The 13,632-nt window shown below is 58.0% G+C and overlaps 1 protein-coding gene across 1 annotated transcript in view; it reads right to left on the reverse strand.

The window, feature by feature from the left end:
* Positions 1-13,632, reverse strand: part of CC2D2A (coiled-coil and C2 domain containing 2A) — a gene marked incomplete at its 3' end in the record, with an annotated part of 60,708 nt that overhangs the window by 8,801 nt on the left and 38,275 nt on the right. Inside the window, exons 19-27 of the mRNA XM_084233769.1 lie at positions 13,059-13,151; positions 11,884-11,975; positions 9,024-9,191; positions 8,077-8,182; positions 7,795-7,904; positions 6,401-6,497; positions 5,861-5,959; positions 4,356-4,532; positions 722-925 (exon numbers count right to left, since the gene is read on the reverse strand). Coding sequence (XP_084089895.1) covers positions 722-925; positions 4,356-4,532; positions 5,861-5,959; positions 6,401-6,497; positions 7,795-7,904; positions 8,077-8,182; positions 9,024-9,191; positions 11,884-11,975; positions 13,059-13,151 — 1,146 coding nt within the window. The remainder of the gene's footprint in view (positions 1-721; positions 926-4,355; positions 4,533-5,860; positions 5,960-6,400; positions 6,498-7,794; positions 7,905-8,076; positions 8,183-9,023; positions 9,192-11,883; positions 11,976-13,058; positions 13,152-13,632) is intronic.

Here is a 13,632-nt window from a genome sequence, read left to right on the forward strand (position 1 = left end):
TAAAAAAAGTAAAGGTTTTTTTTGGATATTACTATATCTGCAAATATCGCCCTGTTCCTCAATTACTATATTAATGAGCTATTAGCCGCCCTTAATCCCACACTGTCTATCAGACAATTCGCGGTTGCAGGATCCACTGGAGAATAGCCCACCTGACAAAGCTCGGGCCCGCGGCCGCCAGGGGCACACACTGTGCTGTCAGAGGTATGTGTGCACTCACAGCCCGTGTGCCCGCTGTGTGGTAAGGGCCTAAATGTGCACATAGTAAATCTAAGAAATCATCTTTGCTAAATCTGAACTACTCAGTATCATGCCCACTAGTGATCTTGGCATAAAGAAAAGTGTATCTGTCGTGACATCAGAGACCTCGGCTCAGATCCCGGCAAAGCTGCTGAGACTACGCAGCACACGTGTCTGGGTGCGCGTCCTCCAGATGTCCATTTTCCTGCAGCCAGTCTAGTGTCCAGGGCACCAAGTCCTCAAATACTGTGCACGGAAAGGATGAACTAAGAATTATCATTATAACTCTCTGGTGGCTTTCGACTTTTCTAGAGGAAGTGATAAGCCTCGTGGTACTAAAACAAGTGACCGTGGCTCTGGTCACTCCTGATCCTGCTGTGGACCCTCTCTTAAGGACTAGGAAATGCTGCAGTTACGGTGAACACAGCGACCTTCTAAGTGCTCCCTCAGCACCAGCACCCACAGCCTATGAGAGACTCACCGCTGTGGCCTGGGGGTCGTTGGGGTGGGCGGTCAGGAGCTCCTGAGGAGGGTTCAAAGGCTTGAGATAGCGAGTAACAAAGACCGTTTTCCCGCTTATGTCGATCACAGTGGTCAGGCACTGCCGATTTGGAAACTTCAGCGCACATTCAGCTTGAAACTTCTCTGTTGCTTGAAGCAATTTCTCATCTTCCTGAGAATCAAACTTCAAAAAGAAAGAGACGGTGGAGTTTACAGGGCATGGTGAAAGACACAGCAGAACCCCTCAGACCACCCCCAGCACAGCGCTTCAGGGAGAGATTACGTGATGTCTTAGAAAATGGTGCTGCCCCGTCTGTCCACAGCTCTAGCTAATTGTGCTTATAATCCCAAAATTACACGGATTCATTAAATACTTAAAGTATATTCCATAGGCTTGGGGAAAGTGTGCCCCAGAGCCTCTTGTATGTTCTCGTGGGCTGTGCCCAGACCCGAAACTTTACATCAACACCAAGTGTCCAGACCTGGCAGCTGCCCACTCGGTGCCCAGGGCTGTGATCAGCACATAAGAGAAAATGCCGAGATTATACGGCATCAGTGACTAGAATCATCAAGCCACAAATATCTAATTTTAGAAGGAGAATCATGAAACAAGGGTGGTATTAAAAAAAAACTAGTTGATTTAATCCCTGTTTCCACTATACGCATTCATTTACATAATTTTCAGATAACTTTCAAATAATTTAAAATTATTTTCAAATAATTGAAATGATTATTTCAAACTTGACATTTAATGGCGTCTACAAGGTTCAGGCACTCTGGACACAGGCGCGGAAACAGCTCCCTCGAGCGACTTCTAGTCCAGTTCCCGTCAGCGCTCAGGCGCTGACAGCCCCTGAGGGGCGGGCGCAGGCAGCTGCGTGGGAACATTGAAGGGAGGCAGCTCTCGCCCGGCCCAGAAAGAACAACGATCTGCAGCCTGTGCTGACCGTTGACCTTCCAGGTGAGAAAAGGTGCATCTACAGCTTCCCCCCCTTGGCCCCGATGCTGTGTTGTGCTTTGACTTTGTAAACGGGTGTGTCTGGAGGGCGGGGGTCACGTATGTTTGAATAATTCTGTGTCCCTCGCGGGGCGGCCGCCGGGCAGATGTTCCTAGTGTCTATTCGCGGTCAGTGATGCCGAGGGCACCGGGGAGCTGTGTCCGCGGTGAGAGTAACCACGGCCTGGCCTGCCGTGTTGGTCATCTAAGCAGCACCCAGGGAAAGCTAAAGGCAGAAAGAGCTTGAGGTGAAACAAAGGAAGGTGGACTAAGTTTACAATGCGTCGTAACTCAACGTGAAATGGAAAGATTCTTAACCAGCCCCGTTCTTTGTCCTGAGTGAATGTAAACGTTCAGAGAGAACAGAAGGGGTTTATCCTGTTGAATAGCCACATCCTGCAGCAGCGCTGACCAAGGTCACCTCCATGTGGGCAGCAGCGGGTGGATCTGATGGGCCTGGAGAGAGTGGTGGTCTCTCCCCGCATGCAGGGGACAGCCCCCCCCGGCTTTCTAGATTCAGGGCTAAAGAGGAATCCACCTGACACATGAAAGTGGACCGAGAGACAAAGGTGGACACGCTTCACGGAACTGACGTCTACAGCTTGTTGCTGGGGAAGGGTGAGGGGTGGGTGGGTCACAGTGCGTAGGGGCGGGGGTGACGGGGGGGGGGGCAGCAGCTGGGGGTGATGGGGGGGCAGGGAGGGAGGGACAGAAGCAGGGAATCAGCCTCACAGCTGTTGCCTAGTGAGTGGCAAAACGAGATGCCCAGTACCTTTTTAAGCACAGCACTCATCTGCCAGAGGCAAGGGAGAAAGAAAAACACGTGAGAGAATACTTGGTTCACGGAGATAATCTACTTTTTAAAACTTGTTTTCACCAAGACAATGCAAAGAAGAGGGCATTAAAATAGTTTCCGGAGCTCTTACTCTTATTAAAGAAAATTATGAATAAAGACTCTTAAAAGCCAAAGGGAATGTTCCACAAGGGGGGATGGCGGGGAGAGACTCACCTTGGAGTCCTGGAAGTGCTGAAAGTGGAAGAACAGCTCCAGGGGGTGGTCGCTCTGGGTAAGGCCAGAGCCCCTCTTTCCTGCCTAAGCCTGGCCTGGGCGGGCAGGGTGGGACGGGGTTGGGGGCCTGGTCACTGCCTGGGTTTCTGCCACTGTCAGGATGGCAGGGGCTGAGGATCTTGGCAAAGAATTGGCCTCCAGGGGAGGGCTGGCTTGCTGCTTGTTTGGCATAACATTGGTTTACCTGGCGTTGGTGTGTCAGGACAGGAGCTCGCTCTCGGGTTACTGCCCCGCCAGCACCACCCCCCACCCCGCCCCTCCCAAGCGCTCATTTTCCAGGCTCAGGGAAATGCTTCCTCAAGCCACAAAGGGGCAGTGGAAGGCCACGGAAGAGAGCAGCTGCCGGCCCCCAGCCCGGCTTGGAGCACAGAAAGCTCCTGCAGGGCCCAGAGCCCCTTTGCTGCCCTGCTGGGGAGATCTGGCCGGGGAAGCAGGCGGCCTAGAGCTGCTTCGGAAGCCCACCTGGACATGGGGTGGATTTCCTGGGCTTAGACATTCGGGAGGGTGAGCGGGGCAGGTGCACGTGTGGAGGGGGTGAATGGGCTCCCCGAGTGATGCAGCTATAAATGGCTCGTGAAAGGGAACCTGGGATAGACTTTTCCCTGTGAACCAGCTTCTAAGACGAAAGCAGACGCGGGAACGTGCTCGGTCCTTCCATCCCCTCCTGAGTCCTAGGGCAGTGGCTGGACTGAGGCTCGGCGAAGCCCCGGCCTCCCCTGCGTGTCTGGGCTCCAGTCTGGAGACTTTGATCTGCTTTTCTGGGATGTGTCCCCAGTGACTAAAATCCACGCCGCGTGGAGGCTGCTCAGCGAATTTTTGTTGCGCACACAGGTTGAGAGTCAGCTGTCTCCGTGGCGCTGCCCTCTCCTGTCTGCTGGCCCTGGGCAGGGCGCCTCATGCCCTCCTCCCTCCATGGAGACCCGCTGGACGAGGCAGCCGGGAGCCCCAAAGGAGAGAGCAGGGCGGAACCCTGGGGGGGTGGGGCTGAGCGAGACGCAGCTCCCGGAGGGCGGGCGCTGGTGCTGGAGTAGCTGCGACGACAGGTCGCGGCCTGTACCCGCTCCCTGGCCCCTCGGCATCCTCCACACTGCAAACTGCAGTGCTGTGCCCTGAAGAGAGCTGAGGGGACCCGCCCTCCCGCCCCCACCAGGTGCCTGGGGGCCTCCTTGGCTGGAGAGCAGCACCAGCCGGTGGAGGAGGACTTGGGGTGGGAGGGGGACTCTGCAGCTACAGAACCGCCCCGCAAGAGCAAAGCTGCTTCTCCAGTGCGTCAGATCACACGGTCTCCCCCCCCCTTCAGAAAATCCTGAAAGCAAAGCCTGTGGATATTTGTCTTGCTTTGCCTGGAAGCTCAGGCTGCTGGGCACGCTCACCCCTGGCTCAGTGAAGTACAAACCTTGCCGCCTTCCTTCTGTCCAAACGGCGAGAGCCACACATGGCACCGGGGCCCTCCTGGGCCGGGACCCTCTGCCTGAGCGCGGGTGCGGTGTACACAGCACCACCTGCAGCGGCGGGTGCTCCTCGTCAGAGACACGATCTCATTATTACCTTTTCTCGCACCGGCTCCCCGGGGAGCAGCTGAGGCTCCATGGTGATGAAGAGGGTGAGGTAGGAGCCCTGACTGAGGCTTCGGACGTGGTCGAAACCCCGCTCGATGAGCACGCTTCGCTCCTTGCTGTAGCCCAGGAGCACGGGGGGGATGTCTATTTTAAAGGTTCCATCGATCTGTGAAGAAAATATGACTCAATAGCAACAGCCTGGTGGTGCTCCAGCACAAGTCCACCTCCCGGCAGCCTTCACTGAAAGCTGCTCAGACCGGCGTTGGGGCCTCCCCCACCATCCCGCTGGGCTCTCTGCTCTCACTGAAAGGCCTGTATCCCTGTATGCTGCTCGGCTCCGGCTCCGGCTCCGCAGAGTCAGAACTAGTTCTGCAAGTGAGTGATAAGACCAGTTTGCTTGAGTTCATGCCCTGGGTAAACTCCAAGGGCCCCAACTTGACCATCTTTAAAAAAGGAGACAATTATAGGGGCACAGGGATTAAAGTCAGTGCAATCAAGCTATTGCCAGCTACTGCAGCACGAGTTCTATCCCTGGCCAGGGAGCTACCCACATGGCGCAGCAGACCTCTCCTGACTCCCTGCTGCTCCCCTCAGCAGGTATTTCAGCCTGCCTGTTTGGCTTCCCACTCTGTCTCTGGTGAATCCTCTCACCCCCCCCTTACCTCTGGCCTGCACCCCAGTTCTTGTACGCATAGATAAATAAGTAAATAAATCTTAAAGAAACAAAGAGGCAATGACAGTACTCGCTTTGGAGGGAGAACCACGTACTGAGTGCACGCGGACTGCAGAGTAGACAAGCAACAGCAGGGATATGCTGGCGCATGGAAGCTCTCAGTTGCCGTGGAGTAAAACCCCAGCCTCCCGCCCCACCTTTCAGAATGAGAACCAGGTTTTTCAAGGTTCAGCTCAGATGTTTTCTCTTCACATGATTTTGTTCTCTCCACGAGCCTCCTTCGTGTGCGCCACGGACACCATCTGCGGTCACAGGGCTCAGAGTTGCGCTCTCTGCTCTGAGCAGGTCTGTATCCCACTCCCTTTGTGTCACCCTCCTGCGACCATCACAGCAGGTACCCGTGGAGGTGGGCGGGGCGGATTCTGAGGGATTCTACTCAATGATCTAATTTAGCCACAAGTTCAAAAAGGCTGAGAGTTTCACTCCTGCGCTGTCAGAGCAACCACAGCTCACGAAAGACCATCCTCACTAGAGCTGCGGCCCCCTGCAGCCCCCTCCCTGGCCCCGCTCCTTCATGTCTACTGAAGTGTTTTAAAAGTCCTCAGAGGGGAACAGCCCCGGCCACCCGCCAGGCCTAAGGAAGCCATGTCAACATGACAGACCTGGGGCGAACATGACAGACCTGGGGCTCGGCAGCGGTTTCCATGCTTCGAGGCGGCGCGGCCCGGAGGGGCTGTCAGCACTGAGGGGGTTTTCCCCGCAGAGGCACAGAGGGAGAGGCCCTGCCCGGTCCGCGGGGCCCTGCGATGGGACATGCTTACCCGGGCCTGGAAGTAGATGGTGCTGAACGGAATTCTCACACATCCCAACCAGTGTCTCTCCATGCGCGTGTGGATTCCGCTTCCCCTCTCCCGGTCGTCCTAAGGAGGGGGAGAGGAGGAGCTGCTCGAGGACTCGGACGACCCCATCCTTGGCCCGGCGGCGCCGGGAGGAGCTCAGGTGCGAGCATGTGGGTTTCGGCGAGAGGCCCAGGTTCTCTTCCGCTCACAGATTCGCAACCCAGGACGGTCACCTAACCCCTGAGCCTCCGCTTCCTCGTCAGTAAACTGGAGCTTTAGTGAGCACAGAGTCATCCAGAGCTAACAGGACCGTGAGTGGGGGGCACGGTGTGAATCCTGGGGCGCCGCGGGCCGCCAACTGGAAATTTTAAGCAGCACGTTCTCGTCCTTCCTGCCCCCCCCACGTGCCGCCTCAAGCCCGCAGCCCTGGAAGGACGGGGTGTGTGTGGGATGCACCCTGCGGTGGGGGGGCCGCCCTGACCCCAAGCACGGAGGTCCTCCTCCAAACTGGGGGTTCCTCACCTCCAAGACCTCGTACAGCACCTCGTCGAAAATATTGATGAACACGTCGTCTCTCACCGACTGCAGGCTGGTGCTGCTGTAGTCCCCGTCGGGGGCCCTGCGGTGTGATCGCAGCGTGAAAATGGGCAAAATAGAGCCAACGAGTGGGCAAAGGCCACGCTCGAATAACGAACACCCCAACCCCAGCCCAGACACGAGGGGGGGAAGCAGTGCCTATCCCTTGGGGGTGCCTGGGCAGGGCCGTGCTGCCCACTCTGGAAGGGCACGAGGCTGGAGACTGACCCTCGGCCTCCACAGTCATGGTCACTCACCTCCCTGCCCCCCCACCATGAGCTCGGCAGGGAGCCGGCAGCTGGGTGCGGTGGCCAGCCCAGCAGGCACTGGCGCTGGGAGCGGAGCTTCTGCAGTAACCGCACCCTCCTAGGGGCGCGGGCCGGCCTGAGTGGCCCGGCTCCCACCCCATCCCATCCACAGGTCAGCGTGCAGGGGTGGCATCCTCTCCCGGACATCGCCACCCGCTGCCCCCAGGTCCCAGCAGGCCACGCTGCGGATTCCAGACCCGTGTCCAGGTCTCCAGCCTGTGCTTTGCTGGGTGACCACGGCATCTGCCCCTCCCGTCTGGCTTAACCAGGCCTTGCCGTGTCCCTGGTTCTCATGGCCTCAGCAAGTTTCCTTCCCTCTCTCCTCTCAACTCTACCACAGTCGAGCGCTGGACTGGAAAATTTCTTTTTTTTTTTTAAAGATTTACCTTTTTAGGAATACAAGAACTGGGGTGCAGGCCAGAGATGCGGGGCGGTAAGAGGATTCACCAGAGACAGAGTGGGGAGCAGAACAGGAGGATCTACTGAGATGCACTGCTGAGGGCAGCAGCAGGAGCGGCAGGAGAGGTCTGCTGCGCCATGTGGGTAGCTCCCTGGCCGGGGAATGAACTCGTGCTGCAGGGGCTGCTGATAGCTCCATAGTGCTGCGTCTTAACTCCTTGCGCCATCAGGGAGCCCCCTGAACTGGAAAATTTCTAAGGTTGCGTGGAGATCTCAAAGACTGTCTTTTCAAATCTAAGATCACATAACCAAACATTTTAGGTGCCTGTGCATTTCCAGTGACGGAGAAAGCGGCACTTGGGGGAACTAGGGAGTTTCAAACTCATGTGAAGCTTCCAGAGTCGGGGTGACGAGTGAGGACAGGAAAGCGCTGGAGGGCGGTAGGGCCAGGGAAGCTCCAAGAAGCCAGAGCCCGGAGGGAAGCCGGGTGTCCCCCGAGCCCAAGTGTCCCCAGCTGGACGCTCTGCCCCCTGACTCCCAATGGCGTCCCCTCGGCAAGGCCTCCCACCTCCGCTCTTCCTCCCGGTGTCCTCGGCGCGCCCCGCGGGCCGGGAGAAAGGGACACCCGCTCACCTAAAGGGCAGCTCCAGCTCCTCGTTCCAGCTGGGGTTCGGCCCCTCGGCGGTGGTGGTGTGGCAGACGGTGCGTTGAAAAGAGACTTCCACGAAAGGACGGACTAAAACCTGAAAACCAAGGGCAGATCCTGAGTCCCTGATTTGCTCCCTCAGTTTGCTCTTCGCGGAGGCAGAATGTATTTGCTAAACAGTAGGTTTCCACAGAACCCAAAGCAGAAAACAAACCATGGCTTTTCTTAAAGACACGCAGCGGGGCCCGAGCCGGCGCGGGGCGTCTCACCTGGCCGAGCGGGTGCTCGGCGCCGGGGGTGGGGCTGTGGGTGCTCGGGGAAGCAGGGTGCTTTTCGCTGAAAGTCCTTGCAGATCTCGAGGACGGCTGGAATTTGCTGAGAGGGAAAATGAGCAAAAGAAATAAACCTCAGGGTGAAGCAGAGGTGGGTCCTCCAGGAATGGGCACCACTGCCGATCCTGGCGCCGCACAGACGCTGGGGCTCCACACCCCAGGCTTCCTGTGGGTCCCCGGCACAGCATTACCAGGGTCTCCCCACCTTCTACCCCCAGGCCTGCATGTCTGAGAGCAAAGCAGAGTCCCCGCCCCTCCTGTCCCCGGGCATGCCTGAGTGGGGACCTGCCTTCCCCCCAGTGACACCCTCTTCTCTCAGGCAGCAGGGCCCGGAGCCCCACCAGCCTGCTCTGCCTTCACCCACTCCGGGTGCTCCCACCGCCTCCCGGGAAATGCCCTCTGCTTGTTAGGCGCATTTCCATAAAAAGGGGAGGTGCCATGTCTCCCACGCCTGCTTCACTGCGGGTGGGCTGAGCGCCAGGTGGGCTGAGCGCCAGGTGAGGCTGGGCCTTCAGACAGCCGCGGGCCCAAGGGCAGACAGGTGGAGAAGGGCCTTGTTCTGGGCCTTGGGCTTGCCCCGGGGACGTGGGGGCTTGTGGGAGACGCGTGGAGGAGACGTATCACATGGAGAAGAGTAGAGCAGACCCAGAGAGGGGAGCCAGGGGCAGCCCCAGGGTGTGCAGGTACCAGAGGTACCCCAACAACCCTCTTTAGCCTAACTGGGCTGAGCTGGTTCTGTTACTTGCAGCCAATAGGGCGCTGATGTCAGCAAGAAGCCCCCACCCAAGCCCCAAGCACCAGGGACAACATCTATGTTGAAAACAAGTGTGAACACCTGTGGGGGGACCCCCCGCGGCGCCACTTTGTGGGGCCTGGGGCCTCACCTGGCCAGCGGCTTCCTCACAGGGATGTCGTAAGCCCGGATGATGTTCACCAGCAGCTTCAGGTCCCCGTCGGACAGGTTCTGCGCCGTCACCTTCTTCCGACCTTTTCTCCTTGGCCTCAGCGGTCGCTTCTGTTCTGCCAGCTTGAAAAGGTTTAGGCCTAAAATGCTAGTGAGGACAGAACGGGATTAGGACTCCGCAGAAAAGAAAGGTCTGAAAGCGGGGCGAGACGACTCCCACGCTGCTCCGGGGGCCCCCCACCCCGTCTCTGGACAGCTGTCCCGTGAAGGACAGAGGACGTGGTCCAGGCTGTCTCCCAAGAAGCGGGGGACAGATTTTAGCTGCTCTCTCGGGGAGAAGCAGAGCAGGCTGGGGTGCCCCAGCCCTCACACGCTCCCCGATACCCTGCTTTGGGGTCTGCCCGTCGCTGCTGGTAGACGCCTCCGGCCCCTGCTCCGTGGCAGCTGCACCCGCCCCATCAGGGCCACCACCGCCCCTTCCCCGGGGCGCCGGCTGTGTGAGCAGGAGGGGGCTCCTGTCCCGGCCCCCAGCACTTGTTAGCTGGGCCCGAGGGGGGCGGTCCCAGCGTCCCCCGCTTCACAGCTACACAGAAGTGGCCCTGGCGCTGGGCTTTCACCAGGGACACATTATTTCGCCCAGTCTCTGCTTCATCACCTGTGAAATGGGGATCACAGGACCCACCTCCTGGGGCTGTTGAGGGGTATACGAGGGAGGAGCATCGAAGCACCCGGCACTGGTCTGCAGGTAACTGTGGGGATGCTGCCAGGGATGGGCAGGGAGTAGGGGGCGGGCAGGAGGGGAGCCCCTCACAGGGATGGGGTCCCGCCAACTCCACCCGGCAGGTGGAAGTGACCGGCAGCGAATGGCAGCACCAAGCCAGCTGTCCGGCCGGCGGCTCAGGGCCCGCGGCCTCCTGCTTGACCTGGGCGCTGTCCAGAGGGGCCAGCTGGGCACAGGACGGTCCCGGGGCCTGGTGTCCCGCAGAGAGGGGGCAGCTCCTCTACGCAGCAGCTCCGAGCGCAGGGAGCAGCAGGCGTCTGGCGTCTCATGTTCTCATCCTTACGAGTTACTGTTCTCCGTTTTTTTTTGTTTGTTTGTTTGTTTGTTTTGTTTTTTACAAAGAAATGGAGGGGAGGTGGTTTGCTCAGATCCAATTATGAGAAATAATGATCTTTTCCAAAACAAAACAAAAAGGAGTATGAGAAGGGCAGCGTTGGTTTACATTTTTGGCAAATCTCCTTTTATTGGTGACTTGTCACCTACATTTTCTTTTCTAAGTTACTTTTCCTTGGTGAGCTCCACCGCCACAGACACTGTACGTTTAGCGCGCACAGGTGTCGGCGGACGCGTTTGCACATGACAACGTGCGCGACGCCTGCGTGAGTCAGCGCCCCATCGGGGCACTGGACGATCCTAATTTTGGGGGGTGAGAATAATTCAGATCTGGCCTCTTAGTGACTTCGAAGCCCCTAACACAGAATCGCTGTGCGCCAGCTCTCCAGGACGTCACCTGCAGCTGGAAGTTTGTATCCTCAAACAACATCTCCCCAACCTCTCCCCCCGCAGCCCCTGGGAACCCGATTCCACTCTGGTCTTCAAAGTTCAGCTCCTTTAGATTGTGCGTATTAGGAACACGCAGTGTTTGTCTTTCTCACCTAGCAAATGCCCTCAAGTTCCACCCAGGATGTCCCACACGGCACCCCATCATCTTAGCCATTCTGCTAGCACCTACCTGAGACACACTGGGGGACCCCAGAGAGACACCTTTGCCGGGGGCCCTTCCGTGGCCCACCCTCCCCTCTCACGCCCTCCCCCTTGGGCTGTGCTGCCTCCTTGGAGCCAGGGAGAGACCATTTGGGGGCGGGGCCTTGGGTACAGAAGCATCGCGTTTTACAGCCCAGAACAAACCCAAATTAAAAGAAGAAAGAACGTACCCCGAGCCTTCAGAACTTAACGCAGAAAGTAAAGCAGAAAAAAAAAGAAAAAGAAAGAAAAGAAATGGAGAAAACAGCATGAACAGTCATCATCCATCCCGTGTATAATGATCATGACAACATCCAGGGACAGCGGGGGCGGAGGGGGGTGTATGAGGTTGGCAGGATCCGGGGGGCGCCTCTCCCTCCTCTCCCTGCCCGGAGGCGGCCGGCGAGGGGCTGCCGGGCACGGACACGCGTCCCTGTCTGCGTCCCGGGGGGCAGCGGAGTGTGTGCGAGGGGAGTGACCTCAGAGACCGAGAGGTGGGTCCCCGAAGGGCATGACGCCCGTGGGTGCTCCAGGTCTGATCTGGGTGTGCTCGTCTATGCGTCCCCGCCGTGTGGAGACTTCAGAGCGTTAGTGTCAGTGACGGGGAGTCAGTGTGTAAATACGAGCCCTCACTCGTGTGCAAACATCCCCGTTCCCTGCCGCCTCCCCTCGCCACGCAGCAGCTGTGGGCTCACAGCTGTGATGCTGGACCCAGGCCCCCTCCGGCCCCCAGGCCCGGAGCCTAGTTCTCAGCCACCCCAAGGCCCTGTGCCCAGAGAGCCAGGGAAAGCGGGGGGCGGAGGTGATGCGAGGGCAGGAGAGCTCAGGAGGGAAGGGCCGCGCTAGGCCGGGTGGGAACGGGAAAGGCACAGGCTGGTGGAAGTGGGGGTAAGTGAGACGGGGTCCTGGCATGGGATGGGGGATCCCCTGTGGCTCCTACAGAGACCCCCTCCGCCAGGCATTAGTCGGCTTTTGCCCGTTTCCAGCTTTCCTTGGGGCCCAAATGCGCGTCATCACAGAGAGAAAATCTTCCATTTACACGAACGTTCTGCTCCAGGAAAACTTTTCTAAGAAATAACGAGAGGTCTGCTGTTACCTGATATTGGGAACTTCTTCTTCCACTATCAAATCGGCCAGAAGGAAATGGTGCTTTGCAATCAGGAAGCGATTTAGCACCGATTCTCTGACCTGGGGCAAGAAAGAAGCTTCATTTGAAACGCTCTTCTTCCATAATCCTCTCAGCTCACTTCCTAGACCCCTCGGCGACTTCACCCTAATGTTGCCCCGATGCAGCCCCACCCCCAGCGTGGCTTCGCTTTTCTCAGCAGCATGAACACCCACTTTTGCTCGAGTGGACGCCCCGCAAAGGCAGAGAACTCTGTTGGGATCCCATGATATTCTCAGGACCCAGCTGAGCTCCTGGCACACACGGTAAATAATTTTGCTGACTGAATGAACAAAGTAGGGCCTCCCTGGTGGCGCAAGGGGGTAAGCACAGCGCTGTGAAGCTGTCCGCAGCCTCTGCAGCACGAGTTCAATCCCCAAGCCCACCAAGGAGCTACCCACATGGTGCAGCAGACCTCTCCTGTCTCCCCGCTGCTCCCCTCAGCAGTGGATTTCAGTGGATCTGCCTGTTCTGCTCCCCACTCTGTCTCTGGTGAATCCTCTTATCCCCCACACCTCTGGCCTGTACCCCAGCTCTTGTATGCATAAACAAATAAATCTTTAAAAAAACAGAAGCTCCCTTAAATGTCATAATGGGCTTTAACACATGGGCGGCCGCAGGGCAGATACCTGGATGGGTAGATGACTCTCGTCTCTCCAGCGTGTCTTACGGCCACATTTCCCACAGGAAGGGGAGGGGCAGGGAGGGGCAGCCAGGGGCAGGAAGGAGCCGGGGAGGTGGAAGCACATTTGACTCTCAGGGCCCGGGCAGTTAGTAGGTGGCTCAATACGAAGGCAATAGGGTGCAAACGTCCAAATAACTGAAAATCGTAACTTGGAAATGGAGCCCCTTGTTACTGGGCCCCGCTTAAGAGAACCGCTGCTCATAAAAGGAGATTTGTCCTCGTGTTTTCATTCAAAAGATGAAGGTAGCTATGAGTCCATGTCGCTTGTGCAGTTATGAGGCTGGGGCTGGTAAGCATCCCACGGGTGCCTAATAGGGTACAGACTCTCCCTGGGACACCCCCCGCCCCGCGTCCAGTTGCCGCCCCCCCATCTCAGGATGCTGTTTTTCCACATGAAGTCGTCGTGAACGATTTTTCTTACCTGCTGCAGGTACTTGGCTACCAGGGCCCTGTGGGTGTCTAGGTGGTCCTTGGTTTCGATCACATTTCTGTCTCGCAACCGCTTCTCATAGTCCTAAAGCGAAACGGGGAAATCATTTCCTCCTCGGAAAGAGCCAGTGCCCGCTCGCCGCCCTGGAGATGGAGGAGCAGCCACCACACGCGGCGGGGGGCACGCCAGGTGCTTCTAACCTCCCGCTTAATGCCTGGTTCGGAGCTGACCGTGGAGAGCCCCGGAGGGGAGCGGTGGGCCGGCTGCCTGGTGGGGGCTCGTGCGGCCGCCGGACGACCCAGGCCTCCGAAGGGCTCGCGGCTCAAGCGCCCGCCGGGCTCGCCAGCAGCAGCCTAAGCCTGCGCTTAACAGAGCCTTTTCCGTTTTAAATAAAGTCATGACAGAAATAATGGCGTTTGGCCGCGACTGACTTGAGACACCCACTTGGAGCGCTGAGGATGCTGCTTGGCTTTGTCTGCTGGGCCGCTGGGCGTCCCTCTTTTTCTAGGGATAAAACTCCCCACGGACCCCAGGCAGCAGCCACCTTCAGCACTTGGCTGGGCAT

The sequence above is a fragment of the Talpa europaea genome (assembly GCF_964194135.1).
Source record: "Talpa europaea genome assembly, chromosome: 5".
NCBI lineage: Eukaryota > Metazoa > Chordata > Mammalia > Eulipotyphla > Talpidae > Talpa > Talpa europaea.